Genomic DNA, 16,460 nt, shown 5'->3' on the forward strand with positions numbered 1-16,460 from the left:
TAGGATGCATTTTGTCACGTTTATGTAAGATGCTAATAGCTACAAGCAGACAGTTCAATACGGAACCAGGAAGTTCTTCTGGATCCAGTGGATGAAAATGTGAAAAATTGCCAGTATGTAAAAGTGTTGAAGCCTCTGCGAAGGTCTGCGTTCTCTGAGTGATCTTTTCTCTGATTATGTTTCGGGCTAAGATTTGAAATGTGCTAATAACACTTTGCTCAGGCTGTCCACACGACTGGAAGTCAATGCAGCGAGAAGAAGAGAAGAGCTGTGTGTGTGTGTGTGGGCTGAGGTGTCAGACATCTGAAATGCTTGATCGTCAGTGGGTAGCTGTGCTTTTTATTTGTGAAATACTCTATGTGTGCGTCTTTATGTGTGTTTTATACAGTATGTGGTGGGACGCAGTCGTGTTCCCTCGGGGGAACATTTCTACCAGGGGAAAGAATAAAAGGATTCATTCATTCATTCTTTTACTTTGTAGAAAAGTAAACGACCAGTGTTTTCCATTGTTGCACAAAAGATCTGAACACTGTTTCTCCCGCAGGTGAATAAATATCCTATTTATTGTCATTATTATATTTTACATTCTCAGTAAAATTGTGGTCAAATATGTCAACTCAAAGCACATGTAAAGGGATTGATGATGTCTACCCTGTTTCCTCCTCTGCTGTAAATGCTGCAGCTGATTTTTTGACAAACTTTTGTTCGTGAGAGTGCGGCCTCACGCCGACGTGTCTCGATATGAACCGCAGACACAGATGGAGTGTGGCGAAAAGACTCTCTCTTAGTTGTTCAGACAGTGTTGTTGGCACGGCGACTTTAAACCCGGACGACAAACAAAGGAAACCTTGAACAGTCCAACAGTCACTTTGTTGTTCTTGTCCACCACCAACCCCGCGCTGCCTGCTGTCCTCACGGAGGAGGCTCTGCGTGTCCACTGCTGTGTCCTGCAGTCAATGTTTACTTGTCGTCACAACATGCTTTAACACTATTGTTTTTCACTTTTTGTCTCACTTCAAATGGTAGAACACTAAAATGAAAAAAATAGGACACGTTGTTTGTCACCCCCTACTGGCCAAAAATCAGCTTCACTTAAATGACCTTTAAAGGCCCCATGGTAAGTCAGGTAAGAATCCATGTTATTTTGGTTGTTTAACATGTATACATATATATATATATATACACACACACACATATATATATATGAACATACATATATATGTATGTATGAGATATATTTGAATACATACAGTGTATGTGTACAGTGTTTAACACATTTATTAGACCACCCAAAGCCACAGTTTCTGTAATGATTAATACACCAGTATGTAGAAGCTCTTGTTGAAATATAATTAGATATGTTATCCATGAATTCCATGTTTTACATAAAAAAACACAGCAAAGTAAAGCACATTTTTATTTCTTGATGAAGATGTGAAATTAGAGTCGTTTGCTTGTACTTCTGAACAGAAACATTAGTTTAGTGTGGTTGAATGTTTTGCTTGATCAATTTCTCACTTCTCAGAGAAGAAGCCTAGTGAGCTCGGCTCAAATTCCGGTATAAAAAGGTGAATAAGGTTTTGTAATTTTGCCAAATTAATAACTAAATCATTTTGTTTTTGAAAAAATAATGTTTTCTAAAAATATTCACGTTTCCTCAGGTGGTCCTAATAGATTGGTTAAACACTGCACATGATCACATACGCTGTATAATCAAAGCCCTGTCTGCGTGAGCAAAGGCAGACAGTACACCACAAGTGCATTTTAAGCTTTTATTGTGAAAGACTCAATAGCTCACATATGGATAATATATAAAAGTACAGTTTCAAACACCCTGCGGTATATCAGGGGAAAAATAAGTAGAAAACAAACTTGCGCGCAAAAACGCATAGAAGACTCAGCAGCTCATAATAAATAAAAGAACAGTGAGTGTTGCATGTTCAGTCTGTGGGACGTCCACACTCTCAATGTCAGTCAGTCAGTCAATACAGCAGTTTTCTGTGACAGCCACTGACAGGACGGCTATATTCCAGTAAAGATGTGAAACTAAATCACCGTGTTGTTGCTCAGCTTTGGCTTCTTAGACTCTTCCAGGCGTTTCTTGGACCAGGCCGTGCTGGGATCAATGCACAGTGTCCTGTTCGCCACAGTTTTAACCCTGTAATGAACACACATGACACACACAGTTGAATATTCAGCCGCTACGGAGCCAAATATTTTGGAACACACATGGACTACTGGGTATAAATGATATATATATATTTATACATATATATATGTACACACACATATATATATGTATATTTATATACATATATATGTGTGTATGTATGTAGATGTTGTCAGGTTGTTCCTACTTTCCCTCAAATAATGATTGATTAAACATCATGTGACTGGATGGCTCCCTCCTGTGGAGAGTGTGGGAATTACTACATTTTCTGTCCGTACTAGCTTAGTTGAGTTAGCAATTATCCACTGCCACAATGGTCCAAAAATAATCAACAATAAGCCAAATATTTATTCAGTCACTTAATGAATAACTAGTGTTATTTATATAGCAGTCGAACACTTCTAATTAGAGGCCTATGAAATACTACTAATATTATATATACTAATATATTAATAATATAACACTTTGTTACTGAACTTAACAAAGTTAGTACAAAGTTCATGTATCTGTACCTTGATTTTAATATCTCTGGCAACTTTTACTTTTCCTCCACTACATTTCCTCTAACTGGCTTTGTCACTCGTTACTACCAAATAAAAGCAGAAGAAGAAGAAGAGTTGGTATTATGGTCTGTATTTATATAGAGTTTTTCTAGTCAGACAGTTTTCACCCATTCACACGCTTCAGCATGGGGCGAAGTGTCTCGCTCAAGGACACATGTATAAACTAGCAGAGACAGGAATTATATCCACAACCTTCCAGTTGAAAGACAACTCGCCCTACCACTGAGCCACCATGACTCAATCCCAACTCCTCACTTTTTAATACGTTTACTTCTAAAACCAAAGTACATTCATAAAATTACTTTTGATGCTTAGTAGTAGTTTAGTACAGTAAATGTCATATACTTTTACTCAAGTATCCCTTTAAGGTACTTTTTTCAAGGCTGGCAATAAATGGCAACTGCATGAGTCCACACACGTGTACTTACATCAATGCTTTGACTTTGCAGTAATCTGGAGACATCTCCACGTGCATCACTAGATTTTTGCGAATGTCCATCTGTCTGAATCGTGGACAGCATCCTCCTTTCAGCAGCAGTCCTGGAGCGATGGGACCTGTGAACACGCAAAAGACGCATTAAGACACAGATGTGTGAATTTGCGGAATCTAACGCTCTCAGAAGGTGGGAAAGCGGCAGCAGAGAGACTCACTGGCAGAGGTGTGAAGCAGTAAGAGGGTCAGGGTCAGGAGCAGGACAATCCCCAGCGTCTTCATGGTTCACTGGTCAGAGGCAGATCGTCGTCCTGGATGAGATCTTTAATCTTCAGGGCTGATCTGTGTTGGAACCTGCTCAGGGTCTCTCTTTATACACAGCCCGTGTCTCCGTACCTCATTCACACAAAGTCTCCTTCTAAGAAAACAACAGTTTCCTCTTCTTCTCTTCCTCTCAGGACAGTTAAATTCTAAGTAGAAAACATGAAGTTCATTCACAGAACTACGCAGGTTTTTTTTTGTTGTTGGTTTTTTTGTTGATATGAGCGATAAGACGAGATAATGATATTGAGATCTTTCGCCCGATAATGAAACTATCTTTTGTAACTAATGTAACTATGTAACTATTAAATAAGGTTTCTAAATAAAATATTTGAGTACATAGGACGTGGTTGATTTTCATGATTAAATTTCTGTTTATGTTGCCGCCCCATATACATCATCTTCTTTGTAAATACTAAATGGTTTGTATTTTATATAGCGTATCTTGATGACCATTCACTCACTCACAGTGCATCTATGTGTGTCACAAACTGATGTTACAAATAGATGTGATCAGAATTATCTTGTATATATATCAGGATTAGTAATATAAGCAGTAATGCAGGCGGCAGGAGGGTCAAACTCACTTACAATGAACAGTTGCAGTGTAGTATTTGTTGTAGTTGTTTGTATTAGCAGTGTAAAGCAGTAATATTTGCGCTGTTAGCAGTAGTACTTGTTGTAGTTGTTTGTATTAGCAGTGTAAAGCAGTAATATTTGCACTGTTAGCAGTAGTACTTGTTGTAGTCGTTTGTATTAGCAATATAAAGCAGTAATATTTGCACTGTTAGCAGAAGTATTTGTTGTAGTAGTTTGTATTAATAGAGTAATGTTTGCAGTATTAGCAGTAGTACTTGTAGTTGTTTGTATAAGCAGTGTAAAGCAAGCAGTAATGGTTGTCGTGTTAGCAGTAGTACTTGTTGTAGTCGTTTGTATAAGCAGTGTGAAGCAGTAATGGTTGTACTTGTTGTAGTAGTTCGTATTAGTACTTTAAAGCAGTAATGGTTGCCGTGTTAGCAGTAGTACTTGTTGTAGTCGTTTGTATTAGCAGTATAAAGCGGTAATGGTTGCAGTGTTAGCAGTGGTACTTGTTGTAGTTGTTTGTATTAGCACTGTAAAGCAGTAATGGTTGTACTTGTAGTAGTTCGTATTAGTACTTTAAAGCAGTAATGGTCGCAGTCAATGTTACCAGTAGTACGTGTAGTAGTTTGTATTAGCAGTATGATTAGCAGTATACAGCAGTAACGGTTTAAATGTTAGAATTAGTATTTGATGTAAGATGTGTGTTTTAGCAGTAGCATTAGCAGTATACAGTAGTAATGGTTGCAGTGTTAGCAGTAGTGTTTGTTGTAAATGGTGTGTTGCTTTCACTTCCTGATCCGTTTCTGATCGACTTCCCTGTTGTTCTAAGAAGAACCTGTTAATCAGAAACGATCATTTTTGACAACTAAAATGTTTAGATTGTATGCGTCTGCAGGAGAAATGAGCTTTGTCCTCAGAATGCTGAGTCAAGTGAATACCAGGTACACACTGAGTTCATCAGAAAGATGAGGAAGTGAAAACAGAAAGTACAGAGACAGTTCCTCTGACATCCTCTGAAATGGCTTTCTAATTATACTTTTTTTTTTAGTGTCTCAGGTTAGCCAAGTTCGTAGAATAAAGAAGTCTTGCGCCGACTGGAGAAATTTGCAAGAAAATGTGAGTAAAATATTTTCAGTTCACCGGTTCATCCAGTCAGATGTTTGTCTGACAATTTGGAAAAGTTGGTCATATTTGTTTTTGAAAACACCAAGAATGATATGCACTGTACTGTAGTTCCTTGGTTGTTTCATTGCCATCATATTCAGTAAAATAATAAAATATATATATATATATATATATATATATATTTGATATGGTGCCTTTATTTAACCAGAGAATTAACAACAAGATCTAATACAGTATATTATATTGGTCTTTGTTTATTGATGAGGGCTTATTGGAAAACTATAGCTCAGTTAACTACTTGTGTGGACACTCATAAGTGGAGGTTACTGTACAAACAGACACTATACTAAAACACAGATGTTATATAGGGTGTATTTCAATATTATTTTTTAAGGGAGAAGTAAAGGTGTATATCTTATAAAGCAGGCATTTGCCTCAACATTCATCATTTATTTTACATTTCATCTTTCCCACCTTTGGATTTTTTGTAAACACACTTTTTTCCCCCACAAATAGTGACTTTTGAGACTCTATTTCAGAGCAGTTGGTTATATTTTTTGCATTTTCTTTGTCTCACTTAATAATTCCTTTAGTTTTATTTAATAATTGTGATTTTTAGTCATCTCCGTAGTTTCTTCTTTGCAGCTTTGCAGTTACATCACATAGGGTAAAGAGCTTTATGAATAAAAGTTGGACTTCCCCTTGTGAATCATTTAGCTACATGAGTGGAAAGTGAATGCAAATATGAAAATCTTACCCACCTGTATCCACATACTGCTTTTGTTCCAACAACTGGAAACAAAACAAATACGACCATGCTGACAGTGAGGTTTAGTTCATATTTTTTATTGGTTAGGTCATCCAGCTACCTCACCTTCATATAATTAAATTAAAATTATTTTAAATATTGTCTTCAAAGAGGAAATGAAACCAAAACGCAACTAAAAGCAAAACTCATTCACACGTGGAACTGTTGAAGGTCCCATTAAAACGCTCCAATCACAACACCAAAGAAATCACAACTGAATGTAAAACACACTATACACAACTGGATCTATGACTATAAGGGAGAGGTGCATCATGGGCCGGAACACACACACACACACCAGTGCACTCATGTACGTTCATCCAGTCAGAGGAGCGCTCAGTCTATCGTTCTGTTGCGTTCATGTTGCTGAATCTGTGCGGTTTCCCTTCGAATTCTCCAGGGGCTGAATCAGGGGGCGGTGGGTGATTAGATGTGGGTGTTAAGATGCGTTGTGGGTCGTGCGGTGACGTGGGGCAAAGCCGGGGGTTTGCGATCGCAGCCTCCTCCCACCCCGGCGTTTACACGCCAAAGGTGTTCTCGCCACTGTACGCGACGTATAAAAAGCCGTCCTCGTCCTTCTCTTTGTCGTACAGCTGGCCCATCGTAATGCTGGAACACAGAGGCACACAGCTTTGTTTGTCAGTACGCACACAATGGAAATTCAAATTTGTGTGAATGACAAAAAAAATAAAAAGCTACTGAAAATTATAAAATGATGACATAAGATGAGTGAACACTGAACACTTGAGTTTAAATTATGTCTCGGGGTGAAAGTCTTAAACATTAGGAGCAATAAAAGAACAATTATATGAAATATTAACACTTCTGGAGCTGAAAGTCTGAAGGGGTGAATTTGGGGATTTATTTGAATGGGAGACAAAAAGCAGAATATTTAAAAAAAGCTGAAAAGTCCTGAGTAAGCTGATTTTGTAAATATTTAAATGTCTCTGACCTGGACTGAGGCACCGTCTTGTCCACAAACAGAAAGATGGCCTTCTCTGACGGCAGCTGGATGCGTTTCCTGATGATCCACATGAACTGAGCCACCGTGATGTCAGAGGGAACCAGGTACTTCCTCTTATCGATGTCCACGATTTGTGATCCGGACACTTTCTCCACGATCACCTGACCAACCACACACACACACACACACGATCACAACTAGAGCAAACGGACAGAGACGAACAACCATTCACTCTCACATTCACACCTTTTCAATACAACATCACTGTTGTCTTGTTATCTGATGAGCAAAGACAGAATGAGTGCAGGCCAAGCTGCAATCACAGCACCCTCTGTTGGACAACTTGTTAATTACTCCAAATTGTCTGTAAGCTATTGAAGATGAACAGGTTTAGAGTCTGAATTATCATCTACATCTATACTGTGCAGGGTCAATATATTTATATATATATATATATATATATATATATATATATATTTAATATCTATTTCAAACACAAGTCTGTCAAAGCTTTTTAATATTGTATGTGTATTGTATGTCTTTGGGAAGATGTCTGCTGATTGGCTAACAAGTTCTGTAACCCGTTCCCCAAGTTTTACAATAATTCTAAGTATCTAACGTCTATGAACTCACAAACGTTAGGTACATACAATTATTAGTTCTAGACAGACAGCGACTACCTTCGGGTACGTTCAGCAGTCGCTCAAAAGCTCAGTGGCCAATCAGCAGGCAGCTTCCTAAGGCCCGCACATGGTCAGAACCGCGAACAAAAAAATAGATAAATAGATATTTTATATGCAATTTGTGTATTTTGTGGTTCATTTTAGTTTGCTCAAGTATTGCTTTGCTGCGTGAAAAGTGTTGTTTGATATAATTGACACAAATTTAATTCCATAGATGTGATGCACAAAAAAGATTATCACACTTATTTATCCCCTTGATGAATATATATATACATATATATAAACTACTAGGAGCCACTGCAGAGCCACATGTGGCTCTAGAGCCGCAGGTTGTAAACCCCTGAAATAGATCCAAAGCAATAATTCTTTACCCAGCCTTAACAACAAGCCTTAGAGCAGACTCTCGGTCACTCACCGGGACTCTGTCAGGGTATTTGCTGCGGATCTTGGCTGACTCTATGCATCGATGTTCTGTGGAACAAAAAACACACACATTAATCAGGAGCTTATTTGACACTTGAAAAATCAATATTTCCTCTTTGCAGACACCACAGATGACCAGTGATGGACAGACGTCAATGTCTGAAGACTGGGGTGTGAAAAGGGCAGACAGTTGTTGTCGATAAAGATGTCTTTACCCACCTATACTGCTAATTACAGAGACTAATAAGCACAATTACATGTGAAACCAACAGAGAACAGTAATTCTGTGGAAATCTCATTCATTCACAGCCACAGCGTCAAGTCGTTTGTTTTTATTCTTGTCAAACCTTTGGTGTTTGGTCCAAATGGTGAAAAATTATGAATCAGTGTTGAAATGTAAACAAATCTAAGGCAAGCAGGAGTGGCTCAATTGAAAAAAAATAAAAAACTCTGTCTTTCTTTCATGTGGAGTCAAATATCATAATAACATAATAAAAGATGAGCGCATGTGGACTCAGGTTAACTCCACACTGTAGTGCCAGGCTATTCAACTTAAGGCCCGGGGGCCAGATTAGGCCCTTCAAGCAATTTGGACCGGCCCACGGCCCATTAACCCATAAATAATTAATGTAAGATTAAAAAGCCAATAAAACCGCAGCTTCGCCTATTTCTGGCACTTTGCGACACTTAGTGATACTTTGCGTCCCTTTTGGGCAAATACTAGTACAGCTGTAATTGTAGACGGCCTATGTATGTACCAGAATATTTTGCACTAAGAGAACTGCAGCAGTTGTACCTGAATATTATTGGTACTGTTACTTATATTTCTGCAAAAATAGCCTATTGTGGCCATTGCACCTTAATGTTGTTTATCATTTTGTGAGAGAAAATTGTGACCGTTATTTGCCAAATGTTGGTGGTACTGTAACTGTAACCTTTTTGCACTATAGGCAGATTGTATTGTAGCTGAATGTTGGGGATTTTGTTACTTACCTTTTTAACACAAAACTAGCAGCCAATAAATAAGTGCTAAATAATTGAAAACATTTTGTATCTATTTGTATCCGTTTACTGTACATGCAACACAGAATAGTAGTACAGGGGTTGACCGGCCCACTGGCTGGACAGCCTTCCGAAAAGCAGGTCCTCTGGAAATATTAGTTGAATAGCTGTAGTGTGTACAGACCATAATAATAACTCTTTTTCTTGGTAGTTGCTAGATAACATAAATGACAAGTACAGATAGGTGATTTTCGTACTTAAGTACAATAACGAAGTAGTTGTAGTTTGTTACATTACAACACTGCTTTAAAGCACGTGTGACGTTCAGGTGCATGAGGTAAGAGGCACACTCATCGTTCTGCGCAGGCGCAGATTAGAACCGCTATAAGTGGCAATAACATCCGTCCACCATAAAAACAAGTCGTCATCCCACGTTTGGTCGGAACCAAGGACACGAAGTCCGCTCGTGTGCGCGGACAAAAGACGAGTTAGATAAAATGGAGACGAGGAGAAAACGAGCTGACATTCAGATGTCGGTGTGTTTGTGTTGTTTTTTGATGAGCTTGTTGAGCCTAAAAGGACAGGCCTGACGCCTTGAACAGCCATTACGTTCACATATGACTCGCAATACGTGGCATTTACATCAATTACTCTTCTCCTAAAGAAAATAAAGTGAACATCTGACCGTGAAAAGTAACCCGTGTGTCTATTTTCTCAACAACTCTTCCAGTCTCTCTTACCCAAGGAGTGATCCTCTTTGAACATCCATTTCATGTTTGCCGTTTCCGGGATGATTTTGTTGCTCGATGCTTTGTTTTTGTGACACTTTAATGTTGATTTGGCCTCAAATCTCTCTGTTGTCTTGTTTTCTTCTCTATCCTAGACACGTTTTCTCTGAGTTAAACAGATAAAAGACAGAGGGCGTCCACAGGAACTCTTCCTCCTCAGCAAAATAACAAACAAAAACCTGACAAGCTCCTCCTCCTCCTCGCACTCAGCCAGGTGTGACGTCACGACAGGACCGTACCATTCAGCCGAGAAAACGGGGTAAAGTGCGGGGCACGACCATTCGACGCGTCGCCCGAAGTAGTAGTTACACCGAAAAGATCGACACGAAGCACTTTAAAATAAAGAGCTGTTCATTTTAAATACAAGAAAGTGTCCTGTCTGTCTGAGAAAGCATTCTTTTGATGTAAAATACAAGAAGCAATATACATATACAAAATTGTATCAATATTAAATTATATAATATTATATAAATTATATATTTAATATCAAATATTATATATTTGAACATTAAAATCTGACCATAAAAACACACACACACACACACACACACACACACACACACACACACACACACACACACACACACACACACACATAGTTTAAGGATATACAAATTAATTAATTAATTTGACTTCAACAACACATAAAAAAACACATAAGCAAAAGTATAAAAGTTTTATTATGTAGTCAGCTTCAGTACATTTTTTTTAACTAATTTTACTGCCTTAATATGGCTATATGCAAATTGAGATTATGAGGCGTTCACTTAGTTGTCATCTGGAGGCGGAGCTTTGGTCTGGTTGTCAGGTGGCAGCAGCTTCCCGAGGTGGTGACCTGTGGTGATGCCGTAGGACAGTGGCTCCAACTCTGCCTTCACTTCGGGCCTGAGCGTGAACCCACCCTTGAAGCTCAGGTCAAACAACCCACTGGGGGCAAATGTCAACGGCTTTTCTGCCAGCAGTCCTTTGAGTCTGGACTGCCATCCTTGTAGCATCGCTGTCCGTACCGCAGCGGGGCAGTAAGCCGGACTCCAGAATATCTGAGGAGCAAGAACCTGAAATCCACAGAAGTGAAGTGTGCCGTTCTGAAAGAGAAAGACACAGAGAGAGAGAGAGAGAGAGAGAGAGAGAGAGAGGCGGGTTAACAACTGTCCACCAGTACCACAACAGTTCAGAAAACTTACATTTGTGTATGTGTATTATGGAATTATCAAAGGCAAACCCTGGGATAAAACTTTATTTTTCACCTGATTTTAAGAATTATACTTTTATACTTGCAAAACTTTACAAGTTAAAGTACTGACAAAATAAAATATTTAAACACATAATGTATCAGTCAACATGGGTCAGAGGTGACAAATGCTTTAACCTTCTCACTCATTCAGGGACCTTAATTAACGCCAATTCACCTGTCCTCTTCATTCACCTGTCCTCATCATTCACCTGTCCTTGTCATTCACCTGTCCTCGTCATTCACCTGTCCTCTTCATTCACCTGTCCTCATCATTCACCTGTCCTCGTCATTCACCTGTCCTCGTCATTCACCTGTCCTCGTCATTCAACTGTCCTCGTCATTCACCTGTCCTCGTCATTCACCTGTCCTCGTCATTCACCTGTCCTCGTCATTCAACTGTCCTCGTCATTCAACTGTCCTCGTCATTCACCTGTCCTCTTCATTCAACTGTCCTCTTCATTCACCTGTCCTCACCATTCACCTGTCCTCACCATTTACCTGTCCTCCTCATTCATCTGTCCTCTTCATTCAACTGTCCTCTTCATTCACCTGTCCTCACCATTCACCTGTCCTCACCATTCACCCGTCCTCACCATTTACCTGTCCTCCTCATTCATCTGTCCTCTTCATTCAACTGTCCTCACCATTCACCTGTCCTCTTCATTCACCTGTCCTCCTCATTCACCTGTCCTCTTCATTCACCTGTCCTCATCATTCACCTGTCCTCTTCATTCACCTGTCCTCTTCATTCAACTTTCCTCTTCATTCACCTGTCCTCATCATTCACCTGTCCTCTTCATTCACCTGTCCTCTTCATTCACCTGTCCTCCTCATTCACCTGTCCTCGTCATTCACCTGTCCTCGTCATTCACCTGTCCTCGTCATTCAACTGTCCTCGTCATTCAACCGTCCTTGTCATTCACCTGTCCTCTTCATTCAACTGTCCTCTTCATTCACCTGTCCTCATCATTCACCTGTCCTCTTTATTCACCTGTCCTCTTCATTCAACATTCCTCTTCATTCACCTGTCCTCATCATTCACCTGTCCTCTTCATTCACCTGTCCTCTTCATTCACCTGTCCTCCTCATTCACCTGTCCTCACCATGCACCTGTCCTCTTCATTCACCTGTCCTCTTCATTCACCTGTCCTCCTCATTCATCTGTCCTCACCATGCACCTGTCCTCTTCATTCACCTGTCCTCTTCATTCACCTGTCCTCCTCAATCACCTGTCCTCACCATTCATCTGTCCTCTTCATTCACCTGTCCTCTTCATTCACCTGTCCTCTTCATTCACCTGTCCTCCTCATTCACCTGTCCTCACCATGCACCTGTCCTCTTCATTCACCTGTCCTCATCATTAACCTTTTTTTTAAACTCAGAAATAATTTTAAAACATAGCAAACTACATATATACATATACATATATATATATATGTATATATATATACATATATATGTGTGTATGTATGTATACATATACATACATAAATATATATTTTAAACCATATGAAGTAAAAGTAAAATTCCATTTTTTCAAAAATGACTTTCTATCTGACTTGTTGAACATTATGAGGTTTGACAGAATGTTCTCTATCTGGACCACTGATGATTTTAAAAATCAACAAATTTGAATGAAAATGAAAGAGACGATTGTTGATAAACACCTGTAACGGCCACAGTGCGACGTTAATGTCTCCGTTAATCCCGTCAGGCTGGAACATCTTCTGTGTGGCTGCAGTCGAAAAGGTCAACATGGCTTTCTTGTCCTTCACGAGAACCCCAAAAAAACCATTGAATGATCGAGAATGATGATTGTTACACATTGTCACTGTGTACTGCATATACTGTATGATCTGTCTCAGCAAAGATGTTTGTTGAATGCAAGCAAATAACGTAAATGACAACAAAAACTAATTTTTGTATATTTTACCAGTGGCAGAAATATTCAGATCTCTTACAACAAATTAGTAAAACAACTCATGGAGTAATGTCATGTATTACTAATCTGTTTATCACTCGTTCATTTGTTTTTCAAAATAAAATGAAAAGTTAAAAAACATCATTAGTCCTTTTTTCCCAATTTCCTACATTAGACTCAAATGAAAAACAAAAAAAACAAAAGTGCCATTTTACTCCTCTGTGGTTCTTCTACGCGACACTGACCTTGAAAACACCCTTGTCGTACATGTTTTGCAGCGAGAAGGCAAAGCCTTGTGTGAGAACCCTGTCTATCCAGCCTTTCATGATGGCAGGAACACTGAACCAGTACATGGGAAACTGCAAACAACAACAACAACAACAACGCCGACGACACAGTTTACTTTCAAACTTACGTTGAAGTTTTTGTGATACAAAAGTTATGGAAGATTATTTGGGCCACGTAAAAAAAAAAAAAATTGAAAGAAAGAAAAAATAAATAAAATGGCATGCTGAGAAAAAAGTTGCATTCTAAGACTAAAGTTAGAATTCTAAGATTAATATCAGAGTTCTGACTCTAATCTCCGAATTCATGCTGTTATATATTTTTTTCTTTCATTTTTTTTTTTACATGTGGCCCTAATAGTCTTGAGTAAATAATAAAGGACAATAACAAATAATAAAATAGTCTGACCTGGAAAATGACGAGCTCCGCCTCCAATACTTTGCGGTGCTCGGCTACGATGTCATCACTGAGGCAACCTTCTTTCCAGGCTTGGAAGGTTTCCTCCCCATACTGGAAAAGTTCTGGGTTTTTGAGGTCACCTGGACACAATAATATCTGTCAGAACCTGATCATTATTAATAATAATAATAAAAAAAATGCAGTTCATACACCCAAGTAAAAAAAAGTAGAAAAAAGACCTATGATATCGTCCTGCGTGGCACTGGCTCTGAAGTTCATGGCATACAGGTCAGACACGATGACCCTGTAACCCTGCTCCGTCAGCTCCTGAACCGTCACGTCACGAACCGCTGAGTTGAACGAGCCCGAGCTCTGGTGAGCGTAAACGATCAGAACTGACTTCTGAGCTGAGAGGGAGAGAAATTTCAGTTTAACTTTAATTCAAAAAGTCTTTAAAGTGCTAAGTCTGGTCACTTTTTTTCATTTTTTTCATCTTTTTCTCTACAGAGCTCCCCCTACAGTTTCGGAGTACATCTTTTTATGACAACAACGTAGCGTAAAGAACAAATCAGGGAGCGCAAAGAACAAGTGAGGGAGCGCAAAGAACAAATCAGGGAGCACAAAGAACAAATCAGGGAGCTCAAAGAACAAGTGAGGGAGTGCAAAGAACAAATCAGGAAGGACAAAGAACAAATCAGGGAGCGCAAAGAACAAATCAGGGAGCGCAAAGAACAAGTGAGGGAGTGCAAAGAACAAGTGAGGGAGCGCAAAGAACAAGTGAGGGAGCGCAAAGAACAAGTGAGGGAGCGCAAAGAACAAATCAGGGAGCGCAAAGAACAAGTTAGGGAGCGCAAATAACAAGTGAGGGAGCGCAAAGAACAAGTGAGGGAGCGCAAAGAACAAATCAGGGAGTGCAAAGAACAAATCAGGAAGGACAAAGAACAAATCAGGGAGCACAAAGAACAAATAAGGGAGCACAAAGAACAAGTGAGGGAGCGCAAAGAACAAGTGAGGGAGCGCAAAGAACAAATCAGGGAGCACAAAGAACAAATCAGGGAGCTCAAAGAACAAGTGAGGGAGTGCAAAGAACAAATCAGGAAGGACAAAGAACAAATCAGGGAGCGCAAAGAACAAATCAGGGAGCGCAAAGAACAAGTGAGGGAGTGCAAAGATCAAGTGAGGGAGCGCAAAGAACAAGTGAGGGAGCGCAAAGAACAAGTGAGGGAGCGCAAAGAACAAATCAGGGAGCGCAAAGAACAAGTTAGGGAGCGCAAATAACAAGTGAGGGAGCGCAAAGAACAAGTGAGGGAGCGCAAAGAACAAATCAGGGAGTGCAAAGAACAAATCAGGAAGGACAAAGAACAAATCAGGGAGCACAAAGAACAAATAAGGGAGCGCAAAGAACAAGTGAGGGAGCGCAAAGAACAAATCAGGGAGTGCAAAGAACAAATCAGGAAGGACAAAGAACAAATCAGGGAGCGCAAAGAACAAATCAGGGAGCGCAAAGAACAAATGAGGGAGCGCAAAGAACAAATCAGGGAGCGCAAAGAACAAATCAGGGAGCGCAAAGAACAAGTGAGGGAGCGCAAAGAACAAATCAGGGAGCGCAAAGAACAAATCAGGGAGCGCAAAGAACAAGTGTATTTTCAAACAATGAAATACACTATTTTTGAATAGATATTGTTGTTTGTGTTTGCTCCGTGAAAAGTGTTGTTTGAAAACATTGACACAAATCTAATTCCATATTTTTGGATCCCTTAGCTTCTCAATCCTCCCTCCTGGTGTTTTTATTTTAGGAATTGCTCTTTAAAAAAAAATATCCTGAACATCGAATTAGCTGTTTGGAAATCTGATCTTTTTTTCAGCACAAAGAAGAGAAACAAGAGCATTGTCTGTCACACAACTACAAAGGAAACTGCTCAATCTGTGACTCGAACACAGACTAAAGAAAAGACAGATATTGAACACAAGCCAAAGAGATAAGATAGTATAGACGCCAACTGCTGTGAAACACCAGAGAGAGAGAGAGAGACGAGACAGAATCTGAATCTGATCGACAGCTGTTTTATTGCGAATGTGCATCAAATAACAAAGAAAACATAGTTAAATTGGTAACACCTAAACAAAGTAAAAGCATAGTATGCAATCTCTCCACTAGCATTATCTGAGTGAATACAATATTTAACATTACATTATATGAGTCGTTTTTTTGGGATTGAAGTATCTTTATCTTTCTGTTCCTTCAAAATAAAATTAGGAAGTTACTTACTTTCTCGGTGTATAGTTAATTCCCCATATAATCTGGATTCCCACTTTCATGGCTGTCAATAATTATTTTAAGCAGCTTAAAAAGCTCCCCCAAACATTTTAGTTTGGGGGAGTTGTTTATGAATTAAACAAATTAAAGTGATAAAAATATTTGTTCATTGCTTTATTTTAGACGCTCCCACACCACAGTCAGTAAATCTGTGTTTTGTTTAATTATTCCACTGCTGCTGCTCAATGTGAGTGAGCATAAGATTATTACTATTATTATTATTTATTTAAAAAAAAAAAAAGGAAAGAATAAAAGCATCTAATTTAACAAATCACGAGATTTGAACGTGGAGTACATTAAATAGTGGATTCTGCAGTGTGAGCAAGAATAAATCGACATAATCTCAGCAATTGTTTCTCTCAAAATTAGACAGAAAAAGGCGTCCAAACGTCACCGTACCTGCCTGAGGGTGCAGGCAGTGGGTCAGTGGACACTCACCCAT

At 39.2% G+C, this 16,460-nt stretch overlaps 2 protein-coding genes across 2 annotated transcripts; both read right to left on the minus strand.

Moving 5' to 3' along the window:
• Window positions 1-6,030: 6,030 nt before the first annotated feature.
• On the minus strand, window positions 6,031-10,023 carry LOC310936398 (gamma-aminobutyric acid receptor-associated protein-like 2). The gene is made up of 4 exons (XM_083900459.1): window positions 9,815-10,023; window positions 8,065-8,120; window positions 6,955-7,127; window positions 6,031-6,611 (listed from the first exon to the last, which is right to left on the minus strand). The coding sequence occupies exons 1-4, from the start codon at window positions 9,846-9,848 to the stop codon at window positions 6,521-6,523; spliced, it is 354 nt and encodes a 117-aa protein (XP_083756585.1). The 5' UTR covers window positions 9,849-10,023; the 3' UTR covers window positions 6,031-6,520.
• A 606-nt stretch (window positions 10,024-10,629) lies between these two features.
• nqo1 (NAD(P)H dehydrogenase, quinone 1) lies at window positions 10,630-16,460 on the minus strand (the record flags this gene model as incomplete). Its single annotated transcript, XM_083901016.1, has 6 exons — window positions 10,630-10,947; window positions 12,764-12,865; window positions 13,263-13,376; window positions 13,711-13,841; window positions 13,941-14,108; window positions 16,418-16,460. 6 exons carry the CDS (start codon window positions 16,458-16,460, stop codon window positions 10,630-10,632), a joined length of 876 nt encoding a protein of 291 aa, XP_083757142.1.

Source organism: Microchirus variegatus, assembly GCF_963457635.1.
Source record: "Microchirus variegatus genome assembly, chromosome: 14".
Classification (NCBI taxonomy): domain Eukaryota; kingdom Metazoa; phylum Chordata; class Actinopteri; order Pleuronectiformes; family Soleidae; genus Microchirus; species Microchirus variegatus.

Coding starts and splice junctions, on each gene's coding strand:
- LOC310936398 (XM_083900459.1), bottom strand. CDS start 9,848: ATGAAATGGATGTTCAAAGAGGATCACTCCTTGG. Junction 8,121..9,814: donor CAAAGAGGATCACTCCTTGG/GTAAGAGAGACT, acceptor TTTGTTCCACAG/AACATCGATGCATAGAGTCA. Junction 7,128..8,064: donor AATACCCTGACAGAGTCCCG/GTGAGTGACCGA, acceptor GTGGTTGGTCAG/GTGATCGTGGAGAAAGTGTC.